The following is a 21751-nucleotide window of genomic DNA, read 5'->3' as shown; positions in this document are numbered from 1 at the left end:
AAATAACTAGAAACCTGAATTTGATACCCAGTGAAAATACACTTCAAAAAATGATGGTGAGGTACCTTGTGATAATGGCCATGAAATAAAGTGGTCATAGAAACCCTCTTGTAGATAGCAATTAGAAGCACTTTTATTTATTTTCTTCTCTTAATTTATTTAAAAGACATATGACTGGAGTTCTAGTTCTGCCATGTTGGTATAAATCTACTACAGCCCATAGCTCCTGCTTGATGGAACTCTAATTTCTAGAGAAAATGCAGAAAACAGTCACCTGAGGACTCTAACAGGTGACAAAAAAGGTAGGCGGAATATGAAAGGGAGTCAAAACTTAGAGAAGCAAACTGCACACAGATGAATTTCCTCTCTCTCTCTCCATACAGACATACACAAACACATGGACTAGACGCAGATAGAGACATATGCTGTATTAATTGTATAAAATTATATATATTTCTCTCTCCTGTATTCATGCTCCGTTTTACCCCTAAGGGGGGCCTTACTATGATCGGTGTGGTGGTGACAGCAGTGATACCTAAATGCGGCATGGGGACCCATCCCTGCTCTAGATTCAGCGAACCTGAACACAGAACAAACAAAAATTATTCAATCTGAGAAACAAACAGAGACAGAAAAGTTTGAAAATGAAAGAGCCTGGGAACCTATTGGACATTATCTATGTCATTATTGATATACGTGCTGATGGAACCCTAGAGGAAAAGAAAAAGGTTTTCTCACAACACACACAATAAATATTTAAAGTAATAATTACAGAAAATTTACAAATTCAAGACACTCAATGAACTCCTAAAAGCATATGCACAAAGAAAACTATGCTTAGATGCATCTTAATCAAGTTGCTGAAAACCAAAGGAAAAAAATTTGAAAGCAGCCAGAGGAAAACAACACATTACATACAAGGGAACCAGGATTGGGACAACCATGGATTTCTCTCAGACAATGCAGAGGCCAGGATAAAAAACTATCAACTTAGAGTTCTATACAAAGTTAAAATATCCTTCAAGAGTAGAGAAGAATTAAGACTCAGAAAAAGAGAAACTAGGAGAATTTTTTGCCAGCAGACCTGCCATACAAATAATACTAAAGGAATCATATCAGGCTAAGAGAAAACAACTTCAAAGAGAAATGTGGATCTTTGGAGGGAAAGGAAAATAAAATAAATGGTAAATATCTAAAGACTTTTTTTTCCCCACCTGAAGTACTTTTAATTGTGCATGACTGCTGAAATTTAAAAAATCATTGTATTGTATGGGAGGGTTTCCAATGTATGTAGATATATATATGACACCTATAACATAAAGTATAAAGATAAGCTGAAAGTTATAGGAACCTATATGTTACATTTTACGTAACATAGTACAGTATTAACTCTAAGTAAACTGTGAAATACAGATATATAGAGTGATATATCCCTAAATAAGGCCCCTAAATATTGATACAGAGGGATAATCCCCAAAATCAAATAAACTAAAATGGAACATTAAAAATATTCAAATATGTAATCCAAAAGAAGGCAAGAAAGGGGCACAAGATACCAAGATAAAAAGAATAAAATTAACAAACTTGTAGACATAAATCCAACTCTATCAATAATTAGCTAAGATGGGAATGGTCTGAACACTTCAATTTAATAGCAGATATTGACAGGGTGGACAAAAAATAAGACCCTACTATTAGCTCCCTAGAAAAGCCATAATTTAAGCATAAATGCTAGACAGATTGAAAATAAATGGGTGGATAATGGCAAAACTTATCAAGTTTTATGGAATGTAGCCAAAGCAGTGCTCATGGGCAAATGTGTAGTATTAAAAGCTGATATTACAGAAAGACTAAAGACATAAAATAAGTAATCTAAGTTTCCACCTTAGAGGAAAAAAGAGCAAATTAAACCCAAAACAAACAAAATAAGGGAAATAATAAAGTGAAATAATCTTTGAATTTGAAAACAAAAAAACAATAGAGAGAAATCAATGAAACCAAAAGCAGGCTTAAACTTAGGCTTTTGATAAAACTAGTCAGACTGGCCAAGAAATAATGACACAAATCACCAATATCCTCAATGAAAATGAGACATCACTACAGACTTTAAAATAATAAGTAAATATTATAAATAATTATATGCTCATAAATTAAACAACTTAAATGATAAGGACCAGTTCTTTGAAAGACATAAATTATCATAATCCACTCATGAAGAAATAGATAACCAGAATATCCCATATATATATATATATATATATTTTTTTTTTTTTAAGATTTTATTTACTTATTTGAGAGAGAGAGCGAGCACAAATGGAGTGGAGAGGGAGAGGGAGAAGCAGAATCCCCGCTGAGCAGGAAAACCCCCCAAATATAAATTAAACACATAAAATTTGTCATTAAAAAACCTTTCAAGGGGTGCCTGGGTGGCTCAGTCAGTTAAGTGTCTGTCTTTGGCTCAGGTCATGATCCTGGGGTCCTGGGATCCAACCCCAAGTCGGGCTCCTTGCTCAGTAGAGAGCCTGCTTCTCCCTCTGCCTGCTGTTTCCCCTGCTTGTGTTCTCTCTCTCTGTGTCAAATAAATAAATAAAATATTTTAGAAAAAAAAACCTTCCAAAAAAGAAAATTTCAGGCATAGATGATTTCATGGATGAAATTCATCAAATACTTCAGGAAGAAATAATCACTACTTTACACAATCTCTTCCAGAAAATAGGAGGGAGAACTTATATGTGTATAATATAAAAATATTGATTGTACAAAATGAATAGTAAAACTTGTAGGGTTTAAAAATACATGTAGATTCAACAGTTATGAAACAGAAAATAAAATAATATTTTTTAAATAAACCACATAAAAAATTTTAAAAATTTAAAAATAAAAATAAACCATATCAGGCAAAAAAAAAAAAAAAAAAGAATATGAAGCATGTGGATCAAATAGAAAATGAATAGGAAAATGATGACCATAAGCCCAAAGAGATTAGCCATTACTTGGAATGTAAACTGACAAAATATCACCCATCAAAAGTCTAGAATTATACTGTACTGAGGTTATTAGAAGCTTTAAATGAAAAGAAGAAAAACAAAAAATAATTTATGTAACCCAACACATCAAGAAGACATTGAAAAGAATAGCAAATCATAGTACCATAAGTACAACTAGAAGCCCTGGACATAATGCAGAAGACAACCAAAGGAGACCTCTGAGAGATGGGGAGAGGGGGTCACCTGGACTAGGGAACTCAGGACTAGAAGCACAGAGTGGCAGAGGGTCTTATGGTCCCCAACCAACAGAAGAAAGCATCTCAGGCCTGGAATTGGGAACTCCCAATCTAGCAACAGGAGGTAGCCCGAGGAGGTTCCTGCTTCCCCAGCCAGTCCAACCCAGAAGCACCGGCCAGGGAAACCCCTCAGGAGCTTCTCGGCAACAAATGGCACAGCCTAGTCAATCCTCTACCCTGTCAGCCTGAGCCTCCCCTGACCCACCATGAGACACTTGGGCAGTTGGGCGAAACCAACAGGGGTGATTCCACCAGTGCCTGATCCATGAGGCCTCTTTGTCCCCAAAGACCTGAGAATCCCGTCCTCCACTAACAGCCACCAAATGGCACCAACAGGGTGAATCCTGCCACAATCAGGGCGCACCCAGGGAGGTGCCCTCCATTCCCCAGAGGAAGGGCAATCTGACCACAAATGTCCAGCCTGGGAAGTGGTCCTCAGCTTCATAGGTCAGAGACTCCCTTCCTTCAACAAGAGGTACCAGGTGACCCATCCCAGAGAAACCCATTCGCTCTCCCCAGGCAGCATGATGAGGAAACAATAGGAGCCCCCAAAGCACCAGATGAACTAAGCAGACCAAAATCATATCAGCTCTTAAAATTAAGTAGTCCCTGGAAGCAGAGCAGAGAAAAGTAGGACAGACTTGTGTGCCAAAACTGAAGAGGGGAACTCCCTAGTAAAATAAAAGATTTAAATAGAACATAGCCTTGTAAGATAATTACCACAATGTTCAGAATATAATAAAAAATTACCCATCATACCAAGAACCAGGAAAATCACAAATTGGATGAGGAAAAAACTAATGCTAAGACCAGGATGATCAGATGTTAGAATTATCTGATAAGGATTTTAAATGTCATCATAAAAATGTTGCAACAAGCAATTACAAATTCTCTTGAAACATGAAAAAAAAGTAGAAAACTCAGCAAAGAGAGTACAAAATAGAATGAAAAGGAAATCATGGCACTGAAAAAAATATAATAAAAATTTAAAAACCCATTGGATTGGAATCAATCATAGAATTTAAATGACAGGAAATAGAATCACAGCAACTGAAGAACAGAGCAATGAAATTTACCTAACATGAGCGGCAGAGAGAAAATAGACTGAAAAAGAGATGAATAGGACCTCCACTAGGGACTTGAGGGACAAAAGACCTAAACTTCACTGGAATCCTGGAAGGAGAAAAGAAAGAGTGGGGGCCAAAAGAGTATTGTTAGCAATTCCCTGAATTTCATGAAAGACATATAAACCTATAAATTCAAGAACATAGGAACTGCAAACAGGATAAATTCAAAGAAATCCACATCAAGAGGCATCATAATAAAACTTCTGAAAACTAAATATGAAAAAAATACCTTTAAAGCATCCGAAGAAAAACTATCCAGAAGAAAGCCAATTTACATGACACTGACTTCCTCATCTGAAACCATGGAGGCCACTAGAGAACAGCACAACACTTCTCCACATCTTACTTCTCAGGAGGAAAAAAAAAAAGAACTCTCATCCACAAATTCTGTATCTGGCAAAACTATCCTTTGGGGATGAAGAGGAAATAAAGACATGATCAGATGAAGGAAAACTAAAAGAATGTGTGGCTAGCAGATCCTTAAAGATTGCCAAAGGAAGTTTATCAAACAGAAAGGAAAGGACAGAATAATTCTTGGAGCATCAGAAATATGAAAGAAGAGCAGAAATATGAGTATATATAATAGACTGTCCTCCCCATGAGTTTTATAAATCATATGTAATGATTAAAAGATAAATTATAACACCACCTGATATGCAAGACAATGATATTTAAAAGTGAAGAAGGAAAAGGGACCTAAATGAAAGTAAGATTTCCAGACATCACTTGATGTGACAAAATGTCGATATGAGTAGACTATGATAAGTCACATGTGTATATCGTAGTGCCCAGAGCAAACACACACAGGCATAAGTACAAATGAAACTGAGGAAATCTAAAACTGAATCAGATTCATGAACTCTATCAATATCAATATCCTGGTTGTGTTATTGTACACAAGTATTACAAGGCACCACCACTGGGAGAAACTTAATAAAGGGTATACTAGATTTCTGGATTTCTCTCTATTACTTCCTACAACTGAATGGAATTATGTTAATCTCAAAATAAAAGTTTAATTTAAAGAAGAATATTCTGAAAAGAAAGAGAAATCAGAAGGTACCGACTTTTCTAAATATTGGAACATATTATAAAATAGTAAGAATCAAAACATCAAGGTATAGAACTGATCTAGAATAAAGAAATAATAAGTAGCATCAAAAAGGCAAAAAAATCAGTCAGTGTAACTTACCACATTTACAGGAGAAAGTTAAAGTATAAATTATATAATTATCTTGATAGTTGTAAAAGAGCCATTGACTGAATTAATACGCCTTCTTGACAAAACTGTTAGCAAACCAGGAACTCAGGGGAATTTTCTCAATCTTAAAGCAAGCACCTACCAAAAATATGTAGCAAACGTAATATATAATTGTGCATTATAAAAAGCTGTCCTCTGAGATCAAGAACAGGATAAGAATGCCCACTATCACTACACTTACTCAACTTGAACTAAAGACCCGAAGTAGTGCAATAAGAAAAGAGAAAGGAATTAAAGGCATAAAAATGGGAAAGAAAAAATCAAACTCTCATTTTTCATATATGATGTGACTATATATATATAGAAAATCTTAAGAATCTATAGGTAAACTATTAGAATAAATCAGTAAATAGTTCACTAAAAGCAAGTTTAATATACAAAACCAATAATATTTCTACATACATACAACAAACAAGTAAAAAAATAAATCTGAATATATACTATTTATAATATAATCACAAATATTAACATATGGGGGAAAAATTTTTTTAAAAAGTTATTCAAGATCTCTATAGCAAAAACTACAAAATTTCCTGAGAGAAACTGAAGAAGACCTAAATAAATTGAGAGGCATAGTATGTTCACAAACTGGATTACTCAATGTTGTTAAGATGTTAATTATCCCTAAATTGATCTAGAGTCCATGCAATCTCAATCTAAATTCCAGATTTTTTGCAGAAAATAGAAATCGAATTTTAAAATGTATGAGGAAATGCAAAGGGCCAAGAATAGTCAAGTCTATCTTGAAAAAAAAAGGAGAAACCTAGAGGACTTACACTATCAGCACTCAAGAGCTATCATAAAACTGTGATTATTGGGGCACTCGGGTGGCTCAGTTGGTTACGTATCCAACTCTTGATTTCAGCTCAGGTCATGATCTCAGGGTCATGGGATTGAGCCCCATATTGGGCTCACTGCTGGGCATGGAGTCTGCTTAAGATTCTCTCTCTCCTTTTGCCTCTGCCGCACCTCCTCGCCCCCCAACCCCGCGCTTGCATGCTCTCTAAAAACAAACACACAAAAAACTTTGATTATTAGGACAGTATGACACTGGTACACATACAAATGGCCAAATGAAATGGAAGAGAATGTCTAAAACCAGACCCACAATATAGTCACCTGACCCCTGAGAAAGGGAGTATGGTAAAGCAGTAGGGAAAAGAGTTTATTCTTTCAATAAATAGTATTGCGTCAATCAAATAGCTGCATTTTTAAAAAGATTTTAGTTATTTATTTGACAGAGAGAGACACAGCGAGAGAGGGAACACAAGCAGGGGGTAGTGGAAGAGGGAGAAACAGGCTTCCCGCTGAGCAGGGAGCCCGATGCGGGGCTCAATCCCAGGACCCTGGGATCATGACCTGAGCCGAAGGCAGATACTCAACGACTGAGCCACCCAGGTGCCCCTACCTACATTTTTTTAATGCATCTTGCCTCCAAACACACATTACACAGAGATCAATGCCAGATATAATGCAGATACAAATGAGCAATGTAAAACAAGAAAACATTTAGAAGAAAATATAGGATGACAGCTTCGTGTTCTTAAATAAGTACACATTTTTTAAGCAGCACACCAAATGTAGTAAACAAATAGGAAAAGAATGGTAAATTGGATAAATTGAACTACATTAAAATTCAGAATTTCTGTTCATTAAAAGATATCATTAAGAGCATTAAAGGGGCAAGGCACAGCCTATAAGAACAATGCCAATATTTATAAAGGACATATATCTAGTTCACCTACAAAGCACTAAGAAAAAGTCCAAAAGCCAAAAAAAAAAAGGCATGAAGACTTGAACAGGCACCTCACAAAGGAGATCTCCAAATGACTAAGAAACACATAAAAAGGAGCTCCACACCATTAATCATCATGAAAATGAAACCACCACAGTGAGAAACCATTACCCACCCACCAGAATGGCTAGTGTGTAAAAGACTAACAACCCATGTTAGTTCGCTGAGGGTCAATGAAGCACAACTGAAGCTCTTAAGAACCACCCCCTAGGAATAAAACTGATAACAAGCCCTTCAGATAAGTGTTTGGCGGGATCTGTTAATCATACACATGCCTTCTAACCTAGTAATTCAACTCTCAGGGATACACCCAACAGAAAGACATATATATGTTCCCCCAAAAAGATGTTCTAAGAATGTTTATAGCCGTATTATTGGTAATAGACAAAATCTGCAAGCAGCTCAAGTGCCTTCAACAACAGAATACATAAACCCAGCGTGAAATAGTCGTAAGAGGCATATTATATGTCAACATATATTAATTGTGTCTTTTTAGTTTCTGTATTTCTGAAGCTTTGCTAATCCTTGGAGAAACTGCTCCTGGAAGGGCTAGTTGATTCCCAGGGACAGTAAAGGACTCTCCGGCAGGTGTGCCTTTCGTTGGCAAACTAACCAATCCGGAGCCTGCCGCCCCACCCCCAACCACCTTTCTGGAGCTCTTCTGCTCTGAGCCACTATTCCTCCGCCCTCATCCTAGGGTAAGATAGCAGACAGCTAGGCACAGCCCCTACACCCCAGAGCCCGCTGACATTATGTCAGTTCAAACCACCCAATCCTGAGCCTGTTTCCTCTGCGTCACCTATTCATTCCTGCAAGAACCACAACAAAAGCCTTTCTCCTGCTCCCTCGGCGGCCTGGCGGCCTGACTCACCCTGCTGCTTCATCTCGCAGCCCTGTGTGGTGTGTGGGGCATGCGCCCAACTCTTGGGAACTGTAACAAATGGTCTTTTCAGTGGTCGGCATCTCTGGATTTGTTGTCCTCACCATACCGGAATAATAATGATAAAATCTACATTTTAAAACACAGTAAGAATGAATGAACTAAAGTACATACAACAGTAATAATGAATCTCACAAACATGATATTGAGCAAAAGAAGGCTGTTACAACAGTGTGTAGAGTGTGTGCATTAGAGGTCAATGGTGTTTCTGCTGGTGGGTGTAGTGACCGGAAGGGGGCACGAGGGCAACCCCTGGAGTCACTGACGATGTCCTGTTTCTTAATGTGGGTGTAGCTTGCATGAGTGCATTCACTTTTTGAAAATACACCGTGATATACTGATGGTTCAGGCACTTTTCTGTACAAGTGCTACATGCCAGTTTACATTAGAAAAATCATGAAGATTCAGCCACAACTATATTCAGAATAAAATAGAGAGCATTCCAAAATGGGAAAGAATACATTATCTGATGCCTCCTATAATAAGTTTAAAAATTAACAATAAAACAAACACTAGGCAGCAGGGAGACAGGAAGAAAAACAAATCAATTAATTAGAGAAACATAAAATACAACAAAATTGATTAAGCAAATTAGACCTAGTTCTTTGAAAAAGATCAATAAAAAAACTTCTGTCTAGTCTAATTGAGCAATAAAGGGAGATAACACTAAAATACACAACAGTAGCAATGAAAAGAGAAATATTTCAACGGATAGATACTTGGAAAATTTGCAAATACGATACAGAGCTTTAGTCATGAATTTGAAAACGCCAGTGTTATACAAGATTTTCTGTAAAGCAGATTACTAAAAATTGCTCAAGGAAATGTAGAAACAAGGAAAGAGAATTTCCAAGATATCAAAGTAATAGCTCCAAGACCAACAACCAGCCCAGGTAATTTTACAAGTTAAATTATTTCCAACTTTCAAGAGCTCTGTCCCTGTAAGTGCAAAAGAATGAGCGGTTCTCTCTCCATGTTAAGCAGGGAGTAGAAGCCTAACACAAGCTGAACATAAGCATCTGAGAGGGAAACTATAGGTCAATGTCACATATGCATGTAGGTGGAAAACCTCCACTGTCATAACAAAAAAGCAAAAGCATCGCTCTATCAAAACGGGTAGCCAGGCTCAACTCCTGGGAAAGGTCTCCTCATTTATAAAAAGGAAAAACACACAGAAAGAAACCACCCTCTTCTCCCACTTGCTACTGTCTTTCTGGGTATGACAGCTAGAACCACCACCAGCCATCCGGAAATTATGAAGACAGCTCAAACTACACCCTGAGGATAGCCAAGTAGGAAGATGAAAAAGACCCAAGCCTTTGATCTGGGCACAGAATGTCTGTCTTGGCCAACTCTGGAGCCACCCTAGCTCCAGGCGTCTTTTTATGTGAGATAATAAGACTTCCTTATTGTTTAATCCACCTGAGATGAACATTCTGTTACTTGCAGACGAGTTCATTCTAAAAGTGTACAAAGACTGATTAAATTTCAGCTGAGAGGAAAAAAAAGTGAGAAAAGAGGCTAAGAATGTTTTCAAAATCAATGGTGAGATATGGGAAATTTAGCAGGGTATAGGGTAGATGTGATGTTCAAATCAACAGGGAAAGGAAAGATTCCTGGATAATAGAAACCAATACTGAAAAACATAAACGCTAGGTCATCATGTCACAGTTCATCCCAAATCAATCCCAAGGAGATGGCAGGTTACACTGAAATAAAATCAAACCATAAAAATACTAGAACAAAGTATGGATAAATAGTATTTACTCTGTGAACTGGGTATGACTTTCTAAAAAATACAAATTCATAAATTGTTAAACGTCTGTGTGAAATTATTTTCTTCAAAGGCAAACAATTTATGGGAACAAAATATCTGACACAAATAATTATCAATTCCCTTCTGAAAGACAGGTTATACGAGGTGACAAGAAAAACTTCATCACCAATATAAAAGAGCAAAGGACCTGAGGTGTAATTTACAAAATGTGAAATACAACTGATCAATGACTACATTTTTAAATGCACAATCCCACAAGAAATGCAAATTTATCAACATTATGTTTCCATACAGCTGCAAAATTAGCAAAAATGTTTAATATATCACTCCATGTTTTGAGCACAGGATGTAACAGAAACTTCCACATACTACTGGTGGATATGCAAATTGTTATATCTTTCTATAATCAATTTGAAAAATAGGTGTCAACAATATAAACAACTTTAAAAAATTATTATCCTAGGTTTGGTAATTCCATTTCTTAAAAAGTAGAAGGAAATAAATATAGACGCAATAAAGTTGCATATATTTTGGATGTTCATTACTACATCATTCCATAATAATACGGTGTAAATGCCTAAACATTCATCATATACGAAGATAAAATAAGTGATGGCTCCCTGTAAACTGAGTAATGTATTTCCATTAAAAATCATGGTAAAGAATAAAGGAATGAAAAAATGCTTCCCATATAGCATTAAGTGGAAAGTCAGGATATAAAAATGTATGCACAATAAATAGCAATTTGATAAATATACATATCAATTTCTATATTGTTATGTACAGAGTAAAGGAAAAAAGAAAGAAAATTAAAGAAAGAAGGTAAATGCACCAGAAATGCTAACAGTATTTATTCTTTGGTTCAGAGATTATAGCTTTTATATTCTTCTTTTCATTTATCTGTATTTTCTAATCGTTCTACCCTAAATGAGCATGTATTGATGCTATCTTCAAAATGAAGTGATAAATGCACTTAAAATAAAACACTTAATTATATCTTTTCCTTATCCCTTTATTCAGATGAAGCGACAGGGTTTGTTTCCGTTCTCTCAGCTCTATCAAACGCGGTTCTGCACAAGGGTTCGGAACGGTTGACATTTTACTTGGGAAATATGCTGCAAGAATGCTAATCCACGAAGAGACTGAAGTTTATTTCTCTTCCGTGACTCACTGTGCACAGCTGGGAGCCTCTACAGAGCCGCTTAATAGAGACACTGCACAATGCTCGGGCCACATTCTCCTGGCCCCACCACTGCCCACCTCCCTTTCTTCTTCATTGTGAAATCCACCATGCAGCTCTTGGCACCAGCTGCTGGAGCCACCAGGTAAAGGATTCCACCTGTGCTCTAAGTGGCAGCCCCTACTTCATCATCGGAGCTATCTTGTCTACTGGCTGGTGCCTTTTCCACCTGGCCTCACAGCTTAGAACTTCTGAGCCCTGAGAATGTGGGAAGATGTGTAACACAGTGTAGCAGACCTGGGCAAGAATGTTAATGTTAATGATGCACTTTCAAGCCCGGGGAGGGCCGGGGTCCTATGGCATGGCGATCACTACATGATGAGCAATTATTACTCTATGAATTATCAGCAGCCACAAGGCCCTCCCAGGGACATGACATCAAGGAGGGCATTTGATTCCTGTCCAAAGCCAGCTTTCACGAAGAATGGAAATTGACAGAGAAGACAGAAGAAGCATCTTAAACTGGTTAAAGGAGAAGGAAGCCCTCCCACTTCCTTGGGTCGTGCCTGGAATGGGGAGGCCGAGCCAAGGGTATCAGCAGGCTGCAAAAGGAAGGGACTTTGAGGCCCTACTGCTGGTTCTGCAGGGGCAGGTAGAGTGGGATAATGGGAGGATGGGGTGGAAAGTGGGCTGAGTGGAGTGAGGGGGTCATGGAACCGCATTGTCCTGAGTTGAGAAAGAATGCTCCAGGCCCTCTGCCACACATCACCCTCAGGAAATCTGCCTTCCAGCCCCAGCACAGATACACCCTTGTTAGTGCTACATAATTGAGTTATTCCAGTCTCTGAGCCTCGGTTTCCCATGTAGAGCTGCTCAGAAAACCATAAAGATATTCGGGATGGGGGGAAATGGTGCAGGGGAGCCTCAGGACCCTCGACCCCAATTTCCCACCTATTGCAACCACTGCATGTCAGCTTCTACAACTGTTTAATGTATTTGGATTCCAATTAGATTCTGCTGGAACAGATTTTCTAGGACTAAAGAAAAGCTTGAAGACACTGGACTAAATTCTTTCTCCACCTCTTGGTTCTAACTGGATTCTACTCTATCGCAAGGAGCAGAAACAGCCCTGTTCTCTCTCACCACACCAGAGTATTCTTTGCCCTAGAATGCCAACACATAGAGCAAACTCAGAGGTGTTCCCGATGCTTCCCGCCCACTTCCCTGCCATCCTGGCCAAGGAGGCAGGCCACCCTCCACTAAGCCAGTGAATCAGGTGGATGGCACCCATGGGAAATGAGGTTCAAAGGGCCTCCCCAGGGTGTCAGTGCAACAGGAACTCTGTGTTGGTAGAAGGGAATGAGTCTCCCACATCAGTATCATTAGGATGGAAAAGGGCAGATATCCTCCGTAATCATGTCATGGAAAAAACGTTTCTGCAGCCCTGTAGCTGGTGTTATACTCCAGGCAAGTCATGCTTGTGGGAAAGAAAAAAAAAGACAACCACGTTTTCCTTCTTCCTTTAATCACACCAAAACAGTCCTAAAAACAAAATTTCATCAGAGGCCACATTCCCAGCACACTCTCCCCCGGGTCTCCATAGAGAGTGGCTATCTGCTCCCACGCATGAAGGGAGAGTGGGCACTGCATGGGCACGCAGAGCCCCCCTCCTGTCTCTGGCCTCAGGCTTCGGTACGTGCTCTGGGGAGGTGCTGGGGTCCCGGGCACGTCAAGGTGGAAGGCCATGTTCTAAGCCTGCCTGCATGTCTCTGCTTTTGTGGGGTCTGGAGTAGACAGCTCAGAGAAGGGGTATGGCCCTGCCTGTGAGAAGCTGATGGCCTGCACCACACAGGACAGTATTCACTGCCAAGGGTCGCATCAGGGTCATTACACCCACGGACCCCTTGATTCAACCACAAGGCTTGTGGTATCTGTACCTCCCATCTGAGAAAATGAGGGTTCGGAGAAGGGAAGTGGCTGCAAAAGCTCAGGAGAGGCAGGAGCGACACAAAAGTCCCCAAGTCAGTGAGACAACATTGTAAGGCACCATTGTTCACAGTAGGTGTTCAATAGTTCCTTCTCTGCTCCCTTCTGTCCTACACGAAAGAGTTTCCCATGCCCCCACCTTTGGAAACCTCCATACAGGGGCTTCCAACAATCCCGCCCCAGCTCATGCTATAAGCCGAGGACATTTGCCTGGGTAAGCCCATGGGACTCTCGTTTGCAGATTTCTGTCTGAACACAGAGAAAACCGAGGAGAAATTTGTGGAGTTCTGATAGTAACAAGCATGCACCTCCAGGACAAATGCCAGGCCAAGTCCCCTGGGAGCTTGACGTGACTTTGCAGCAAAGCCTACCCCCCGTGAGGTTGCTTGGTGATCACCCATGCCAGGCAGCTCCAAGCAGAACACAGAGATGATTGATATTTTGCCTGGAGTTACACAGCGGGCTGGTGACATAGACCTTTGATTTTGCCATCCAGCACTCCCTCAACAAGAACACACTTCCTGGATGAGATAATTTAATTAGTATTTGCCCAGCACCCTGCAGTGAAAGGCAATCACCTATTCCTTCCATCCTCTGAAGGGGCTGAGTAATCCAGTCTCTTGATGCCACTTAATCTAAAACGTCTGGGTGACTCACCCTCCCTGCTTTTTCCCTCTGGAGTATTTACTTTAAGAAAACATCCATTTGCTCCCTAATTTAAACAATTCCTCTTGATTTAAATCTTAAAGAAGCTACTTGGTTTTTGTTTTTGTACCTGTGTTTGTTTGTTTGCTGTAGTTGTTTTTAAACTTATATATACATATGTATATTTACATCCACATAGACACGTATGTATACACATGTCTACATATAGAATATAGAGAAATTATAATAGACCACATAATATATAATATATGGAAATTATATAAATATCAATATAGAGAAAGAGATTAGGATATACACATATATCGAGACATATATCGTCTCCGCAGAGACCCCCTGACCCTGCTCCAACACGACAGCATCTAGCAATCAGCCCAGTTGGCTCCTCTAACCTTTCTGGACTGGGTGTGGCCAGAGAGATGCAGTTGGGGGTTCCTCAGAGTTGCCCCTGCCTCCTTAGCATGAATGATCTTTGCACCACCTTTGTGTGCCACGGGACCCTCACCTTACCCTCAAGTCTGCTGCCTACCCTAAACTTTACTTTTAGGTCACCCCAATTCCCCAGCCCTACCCTTCACAGCCCCATCTTCCACCAGGAACCATAGCTCAGCCCTGCCTTCAAAGGCCACCCTAGACCAGTGACACTGTCCCAATCGCCTCCTCATCTGGCTTTATCCTGAAACCTCCCAGACCTTGCTTGAATGCACCCATGGGCCTGAATAACAAACATTTGCTATAGTAAATCCCATTCCCCACTTTCCAGATAACTTCTCCTTAACAGAGATAAGCTGCCAGGCAGACAGGTAACAACTGGGATATGCGGTTATTAAGGTCAGATTTTAAAATGACAAAAGGATACGTTTTAAAATAAAGCCCACTTGAAAATCAGCTTCCCTTCCAACTCAATTACATTCAGGCCTCCTGCTTGCCGAAGCTCCTTAGACTGAGAGATTCCAGCTCCCATTGGCTTCGGGGTTTTGGAGGAGCGTTGCCATGGCAACAGAGAAGGCCCAGACACCTGAAACAGGAAGTGGAGGACACAGTGCCTCTTGGTCTCTCAGGCACCTGGAGTGGCCAGCGGGGGGTGGGGGGGCCCTAGGATGCAGGGACCCCCACAGCCAGCATTCCCACCTACTGTGGGACATTGTTGTGGAAGCTGAGCTGAAAGAAGGGGGGTAGGGGCAGCAAGGGAGCCAGCAAGCGGGGCCTGAGCGTCTGTAGCCTCTGAGGGGGATGAAGGCAAGGACAGCGGCAGATGTGAATAGTCACCTCCTCAGCAAGTGGCTACACTCTGCAAGCCCCTTTTGTATCTGGGTGACTAAAAGGGCTCCCTGATTCTGGTTGCTCCTCACCAGGTGGGAGTCCCAACACAAGCCAATTTCTGTTGGGGTCCTGAATGACCTGGACCAATGCTGACCATTCCTGGCCCCCCCACCAAGGCTCCCAGCTTTGGGCATCCCTAACAGACATTACGAGGTCTCCCTGAGGCCCTTGACATTGCATGTCACACCTTGGCCCTCCAGGGTACCACACCATAGAGGCCAACACCCTTTACGATGCCACAAACAAACCCCTGAGCTCCAAAACGTCATCGAAACCTGTGTGGCACTGTTGCATCCCAACCAATTACTCAACCTCCCATTTATATGACCAACCGGTGACTCCACCTTCCGTCCTAAGATGGGCTGAGACTCCCCAACTCCCACATCACACATGGGCCCCCGGTCACCCCAGTCCCTCTGTGGGGAGCCAGTCCTCCTCCCATGTGATAACCGATGACCACCCTGGCATGTTCTCTAGCCCTCACACCCTCCACCGCTCCACACATGTATCTTTCTACCTGGTCCTCAAGGAGTACAGCCGACGAATGCCATCGCCCAGACTGGCAATCTCCCAAGAACACGTTAGCCTTTCCTGCCCCTGCACTGTCCCCAGCCAATGCCAGAGGACAGGCTAGAAGGCTCTTTGCCAAGGGTTTATCCTGCTACAGTGAGAGCTCACTATGCCCTTCATCTCTTGGGCCCTGATGAGTAGAAACATCCTCCTTTCAAGTGTATAGAAAGGTATGTGTGTGAGTGTGTCTGTGTGTGATTATATGAGCCTGTGCCTGAGTGTGTGGCAACCAGTTAATGCCCCGACAAACACATGGGCCTTCTGTGCGGACCATTCCTGGGAGTGCATTTAAGCCAGCTGAGTGGCCGGGCTGTGTTACCCCCACCATCAGCTCCACACCGGCTCGCAGCGACCACATCTGAGGTTCTCGGATAATTGTGCCAATATCTTGCTTCCTACATTGACCTCTCGGTCCCAATATCTACTAGATTCTTGACTTCCCAAGCCTCCCCTTAACTTTGGGGGTTCCAACCCTGGGTAAAAGCTGCCTCCTCCACCCCCCAGTCTTCAGTCCTGAAAATCCTTCATAGGAGGAGAGAGGAAGAGGCAAGGTATTACTGGAAAGAGACCCCAGGCCTGCCACTAGCATGAGCACCAAATAAAACCACCAAACCCCACCCGGAGCTACGCAGCTTGTCTGCCTCTCCTTTCTTCCTCCACTGGGCTCTACTGCCCCCTGCTCCCCACCCTCCTCATGGTTCATTTTTCTGTTCATGGCTCTGTCTCACTCTTAGATCTGGCGGACACTGGCGGGAACCTTGGACTCTTGCCTCAGCCACAGTTACACCTGTCCCTGCCGTTGGGCTGATCTCAGCCCCTCTGGGAAAACACGATACCCCTTCCAGCCTCAGGCCTGCTTGGTTGGCTGTCCAGGGCCACGCAGCAGGACCAGGTGGTGCCAGGGGCCCTGCTGTACTCAGAGACTGCATTAGCAGAACTTCCTGGTTGAAAACTCTCTGAGCCTTCTCCACACTGTGCCGCACAAGCCCTGCTCAGAACACAGAGCCAGTGGCATCACCGCAGCAGGCGAGGCGGGGGAGGGGGGCTGAGACTTACCTTACGCATGTCTTTGCCAAAGGTCTCACTGTAGGTTGTGCCAAGGATTTCAAACTGGACGTAGGGATTCGAGCTGTCCTCCCGAAACTCCATCACCCCTGTGAGACCAGTGATGTGGCCCTGCAGGAGAGAAGGAAAACTCACTGAGGAAAACGTGGTTGGGGTAAGGGATGGAATCCCAAAGATGAAGAAGGAGAAGGAAGTAGTCACCGAGAATGGGACGATCAAGATCTTAAGGAAGCAGTGGACAGGCTGTAATGAGGACAGAGCTGCTAGCAGTCCTATAGCCCCAGAATAGGATCGACACTTCCCAGACCTCTGCTCACAGGGGACATTCCAAAGGCTTGCACTTGACATTCATGATGAGAACACCTGCTCCATGCCACATGTCATGCTAGCAATGAGATCAAAGAATGACAGCTTTGTTTCCACCCTCCTAGAGCTCACAGTCTTCCCTTGCAATCTGCTCCAGAGGTCACCTGAGCTTGAGCCAAGAGGGAGGTCAAAGGTCAACAGAGCCGTATCAGACCCATGGCGGTAAGTTACAGGGCAGCAAGCATGCGCCCTGGAGGCCAACACCATCTCAAGTCCTGGCTTTGCCGCCTGTGCCACTCTGGGCAAGCCATCTCCCATCATCTCCAGCCTGGAGTTAATGAGCTCCACATCAGAGAGCCTGCAAGCATTGAAGGATGAAATGTATACAAAGCATGGTGTCTGACACAGACTGGATATGGTGGGTGTGGAAGACTTGCCCCTCTCTCTGGCCGTTCACGGGGCTCTGTAGGAGCAGGTGGCCGAGGGGCTGGGGGAGCCTTCAAGCCTAGGGTGCGCGTGTCATCAAGCCCTGATCTCCCGTAGACTATGAGCTGGGAGAGTCCCAGAGCCTGAGCTGGCCAGAGAGGGGCCCCAGCTCTGGCTCGGGCTGCAGTAAATTCAACCAACACGAGAATATGTTCACTGCTACATGACACCATGCACAATTGATTGGGACTACAACTCCTAGCACTATAGATTTCCCTAAATGTTCTTCTGAAGCCTCTGAAAGCCAATTCACTCTAACAAGTCTGTGGATTACCCAATTCACTCCAGATTCAGCCTTCCACCTTGGTGTCATGCCTCAGTGTGTGCAACACATCATCAGTGCAGAACGCATGTGCACACACACAGATGCACACACACACATACACAAGCTAAGGTCTTGGTGATCAACACATGCACTAATGACTGAGACAGGCTCTCTTATGAACAGTGGCTATTTGGCACACATGAGCTGGGCAGTTGCCTCCATTGTTTGCTTACTTATGACCTCGGGCAAGTTACTTAACCTCTGAAAATCCAAACTCCTTGTAGAAAAACAGAGATGATGATAATAATAATAATAATAATAATAATACATATCCATGAAGCCCAGCTCACCAGCCCTCAATGCTGGGAAAGGAAGAGTGGCATGGAGAGAGGCCTGGGAGGAGCCTGCAGGGGCAATCACACAAAGCACTAAGCTTCAGACCACCTGCTCAAGGGGGTGGGGTGTGTGTGTGTGCATGTGTGCAAGGAAGGGCCTGTCTTGGGCTTTAGCCAGGTGGGTGTCCCCTTACACACACCTTTTTGATTGTGTCCAGCATGGACCTCCCTCCATTCCATGGCTTGGTGGACTTGCGTATACAATTCAGGCTTGCCATGCTATGCCATTTCCGGTCCTCCAGCTTCCGGTGGAAGGCGTTGGCCAACATCAGGACGCTGTCATACAGGTAAAGGTTGGAGATCTGCAAACACAAAGGCAGTGAAACCCTTTCCACTGATGCATTTTCAGAGATGAGGAGAAACCAGCAGAGGTCCTGGGTGATCCAGGGTGCCAACACTAACAAGCGGTGCACAGTATCTACACCACAATCCTCTAGCTTCATCCAAAAACTGGGCCAGGCAATGGAGTCGTAAGCAGAATAAGAACTAGCCCTGCTTCAGGAACTAGAGTGGGAGGTGGATGTGTCCATCAACAGGAGAACCAGCGTGGTCAGCCCTGTGGTTGAGACTTGCACACAGGCTTTGTGCAAGATTAGAATGGGACATCTTGCTTGGGTGACACAGGATGGGCAGAAAGCTTGGTCTAGAAGGATTCGTAGGATAAAAGGCGGGGAGCATTATAGGGAGGCAGCGTTATGCAAAGGCATGAAGGTACAAAGAAGCAGGGTCAGGTAGGGCAGGGTCCAGCAGCACTGCCCGTGAAGGATCAGATATGAAAGATTTTAGGCTTGGGACGCCTGGGTGGCTCAGTTGGTTAAGCGACTGCCTTCGGCTCAGGTCATGATCCTGGAGTTCCGGGATCGAGTCCCGCATCGGGCTCCCTGCTCGGCAGGGAGTCTGCTTCTCCCTCTGACCCTCCCCCCTCTCATGCTCTCTCTCTATCTCATTCTCCGTCAAATAAATAAATAAAATCTTTAAAAAAAAAAAAAAAAGAAAGATTTTAGGCTTTATGGACCTTACAGTCTCTTTCACAGTGCTCAACTCTGCTATTATAGCAGAAAAACAGCCACAGACAACACATACAGAAAGGATGTGTTAATAAATCTTTATTAAGAAATAAAGATTTAGATGAAATTAGATTAAAAAAAAATAGGCAATGAGCTGGATCCAGCCCAAGCACCACAAGTGGCCAAGCCCTGGGTTAGAGGGACTGAACACAGTACCAAATGTTTGCATCAAAGGGTGTAATAGAGAGGAAGTGGGATTGAGGGGGAAGCAGGGATCAGGGTTCTAGCCATGTTGAACCTTGGGGGCCAAGCTAAGGAGTAACAACATAGGTGACTTCAGAGAGAAGGACGCCAGTGGTGGATCTGTGCCCAGAAGTCAGATCTGTGCCTTGGAAAGATTGCTCTGGTCCCCAGATGGGCCTCGGGTAAATGGTGGCCTGACTGACACTGGCAGCTTACGGTGATGGAGATTCTAAGGCCACAGAGCCCGCTCTGCAGGGGCATCACCACCAGCCAGGGGATGCATTTGGGGATTGCAAGTGTTCACATATGAGAAGTACCCCCTGCTGAGCCATCTGCTATGGAGAGATGGCTCACGGAAGACACAAAACCCACCTCAGAGCTCCCAAGAGCAGGAGTGTGAGGGAGACGTTGGAACAGTGGTGAGGAGAGCAGCACCATAGCGCTGGTATCCAGGGATGGGACAGGTCTGGCTCACTCTCCTAACGGTAATTCAAGACCCTGATCTGCATGAGCCTGAACACCTGCACCTACTGTCTCAGGGGCCCATCCAGAGCCCTCTGCAGGAAGGAAGGCAGCCCTGTACTTCACATCAGCCCACTCCTCCATGGGGGTGTCATGGAGCACAAAGGGAGGAGAGTAAGGTGAGGGGGTGGGGAGGAGGTGATGTCCACCCTTGTTCAGGTGTGTGGTCCCTCCTGGGTAACTGTTGCACAAACAACCATCAGCCGAAGTGGGTCAAGGGGATGATTCTTTGCACACCTAAACAGCGAGGTGTCTGCTAAAAATATTTCAGAAAAACAAAATCACTGGATATAAATAGGAGAATGTGTCAACCTCACAGGACTCCCGGGAGAATCAAATAAGATCCTTGGTCTGCAGAAAGAACCCTTACTGCCTCCCAGCCTTACCTCTCACCACACCCCAGTATGGCCCTCATACCCCCAGTACCTACTCGCCTTGTTCTCCACCTGCACTTTCTTTCCTCATCTTGGACTGGGTGCCCCCAAAGCAGAGCCCCAGACAAGAGCTTGGGTAGCACCAACCACCCTCGGCAACTGACATCAGCGGTGGGCTACAGGAGCTAGTGCAAGACATCAAAACCATCTGCTACATCGTGACTGTCCAGCAACTCATGCTAACACCCCAGGGCATTCTCGCCACAGCATGTCAAGCAGAGCTGACCACTTCTGCAGGTGTCTGTGTGTCCTGGCCATGCCTGCAGAGCCCTGTCTTATCCACCTGCAACCCGCACCCTTACAGCGGGCACAGGACTGTGGGCCACTAAGGCCTGTGGAGGAAGGGGGTGGAGGATGGACAGGCGATGTTTCAGATGTGGCAGGAGTGTGCCTGGGATGACTGAGCACTGTTGACTGAGCCAAGGCCTCAGGCCGAGGGGAAGCAGGCATTTCAGTGGCTGGCACCCTGTTCCCGACGCCCGCGGTACACAGGTGTTCACCTGACAGCAGAGAGCAGTCATTCCCATCACCGAGAACCCACCTCCCATCCTACAGGGAACACCAGAACTGGGTCTCCAGCCCTGAGCCCTGGGGGCACATTTCCCCCATGAGAAAAACTAACCCACTCTCTGTGCTTGTCAGACCCCCCAGCTCTCAGGAGCTCCTACCACTGCAAAATGATTGTTGACATGTCCACCGCCCCTCTGGAATACAAACTCATAATGGAGATGCTGTTACAGGAGAATGCCAGCTATGTAGAGTTGGCTTGGTTTATTTTATTTTTTCCAAAAGAATAACTCAAAGCTGAGAGTCCTTGATAATGTAAAGATTTCTCTTCTCAAGACATTCATGGGTCTCCCAGACACCCACTCCTAACTGATGCTATTCAACCAGCCGGGACCCTTTGACCCACATTATGTCCTATGCACACATGCACACCACTTGGGACAGCACCACCCCAGCTGTGACCCAGACTAGCACCCAACGGAATATCCCTTTTTGCCTCCGGCACTTCTATTCACAATGAATTAAGGTACTTAGTGAGTGTATGAATGCAGAGAGGCTGGCAATGAAGAGGCAAAAACAGGATGTGACTCAGAAAGGCTAAAGGAAGCCCTCAGTC

The 21751-nt window shown here is 43.5% G+C and overlaps 1 protein-coding gene across 1 annotated transcript in view; it reads right to left on the bottom strand.

Annotated features, from left to right (window-relative positions):
* The window catches only part of LOC102751156 (glutamate receptor ionotropic, delta-1-like), a 199308-nt gene that overhangs the window by 131298 nt on the left and 46259 nt on the right, over positions 1–21751 (bottom strand). Inside the window, exons 4-5 of the mRNA XM_081823088.1 lie at positions 18563–18724; positions 16962–17081 (exon numbers count right to left, since the gene is read on the bottom strand). Of these exons, the coding sequence (XP_081679214.1) occupies positions 16962–17081; positions 18563–18724 (282 nt within the window). The remainder of the gene's footprint in view (positions 1–16961; positions 17082–18562; positions 18725–21751) is intronic.

This window comes from Leptonychotes weddellii, chromosome 6, assembly GCF_054177405.1.
Source record: "Leptonychotes weddellii isolate Sample4059 chromosome 6, ASM5417740v2, whole genome shotgun sequence".
Lineage (NCBI taxonomy): Eukaryota > Metazoa > Chordata > Mammalia > Carnivora > Phocidae > Leptonychotes > Leptonychotes weddellii.
Note: the sequence above shows the minus strand (reverse complement) of the source record. Positions and strands in the feature narration are given on the sequence as shown.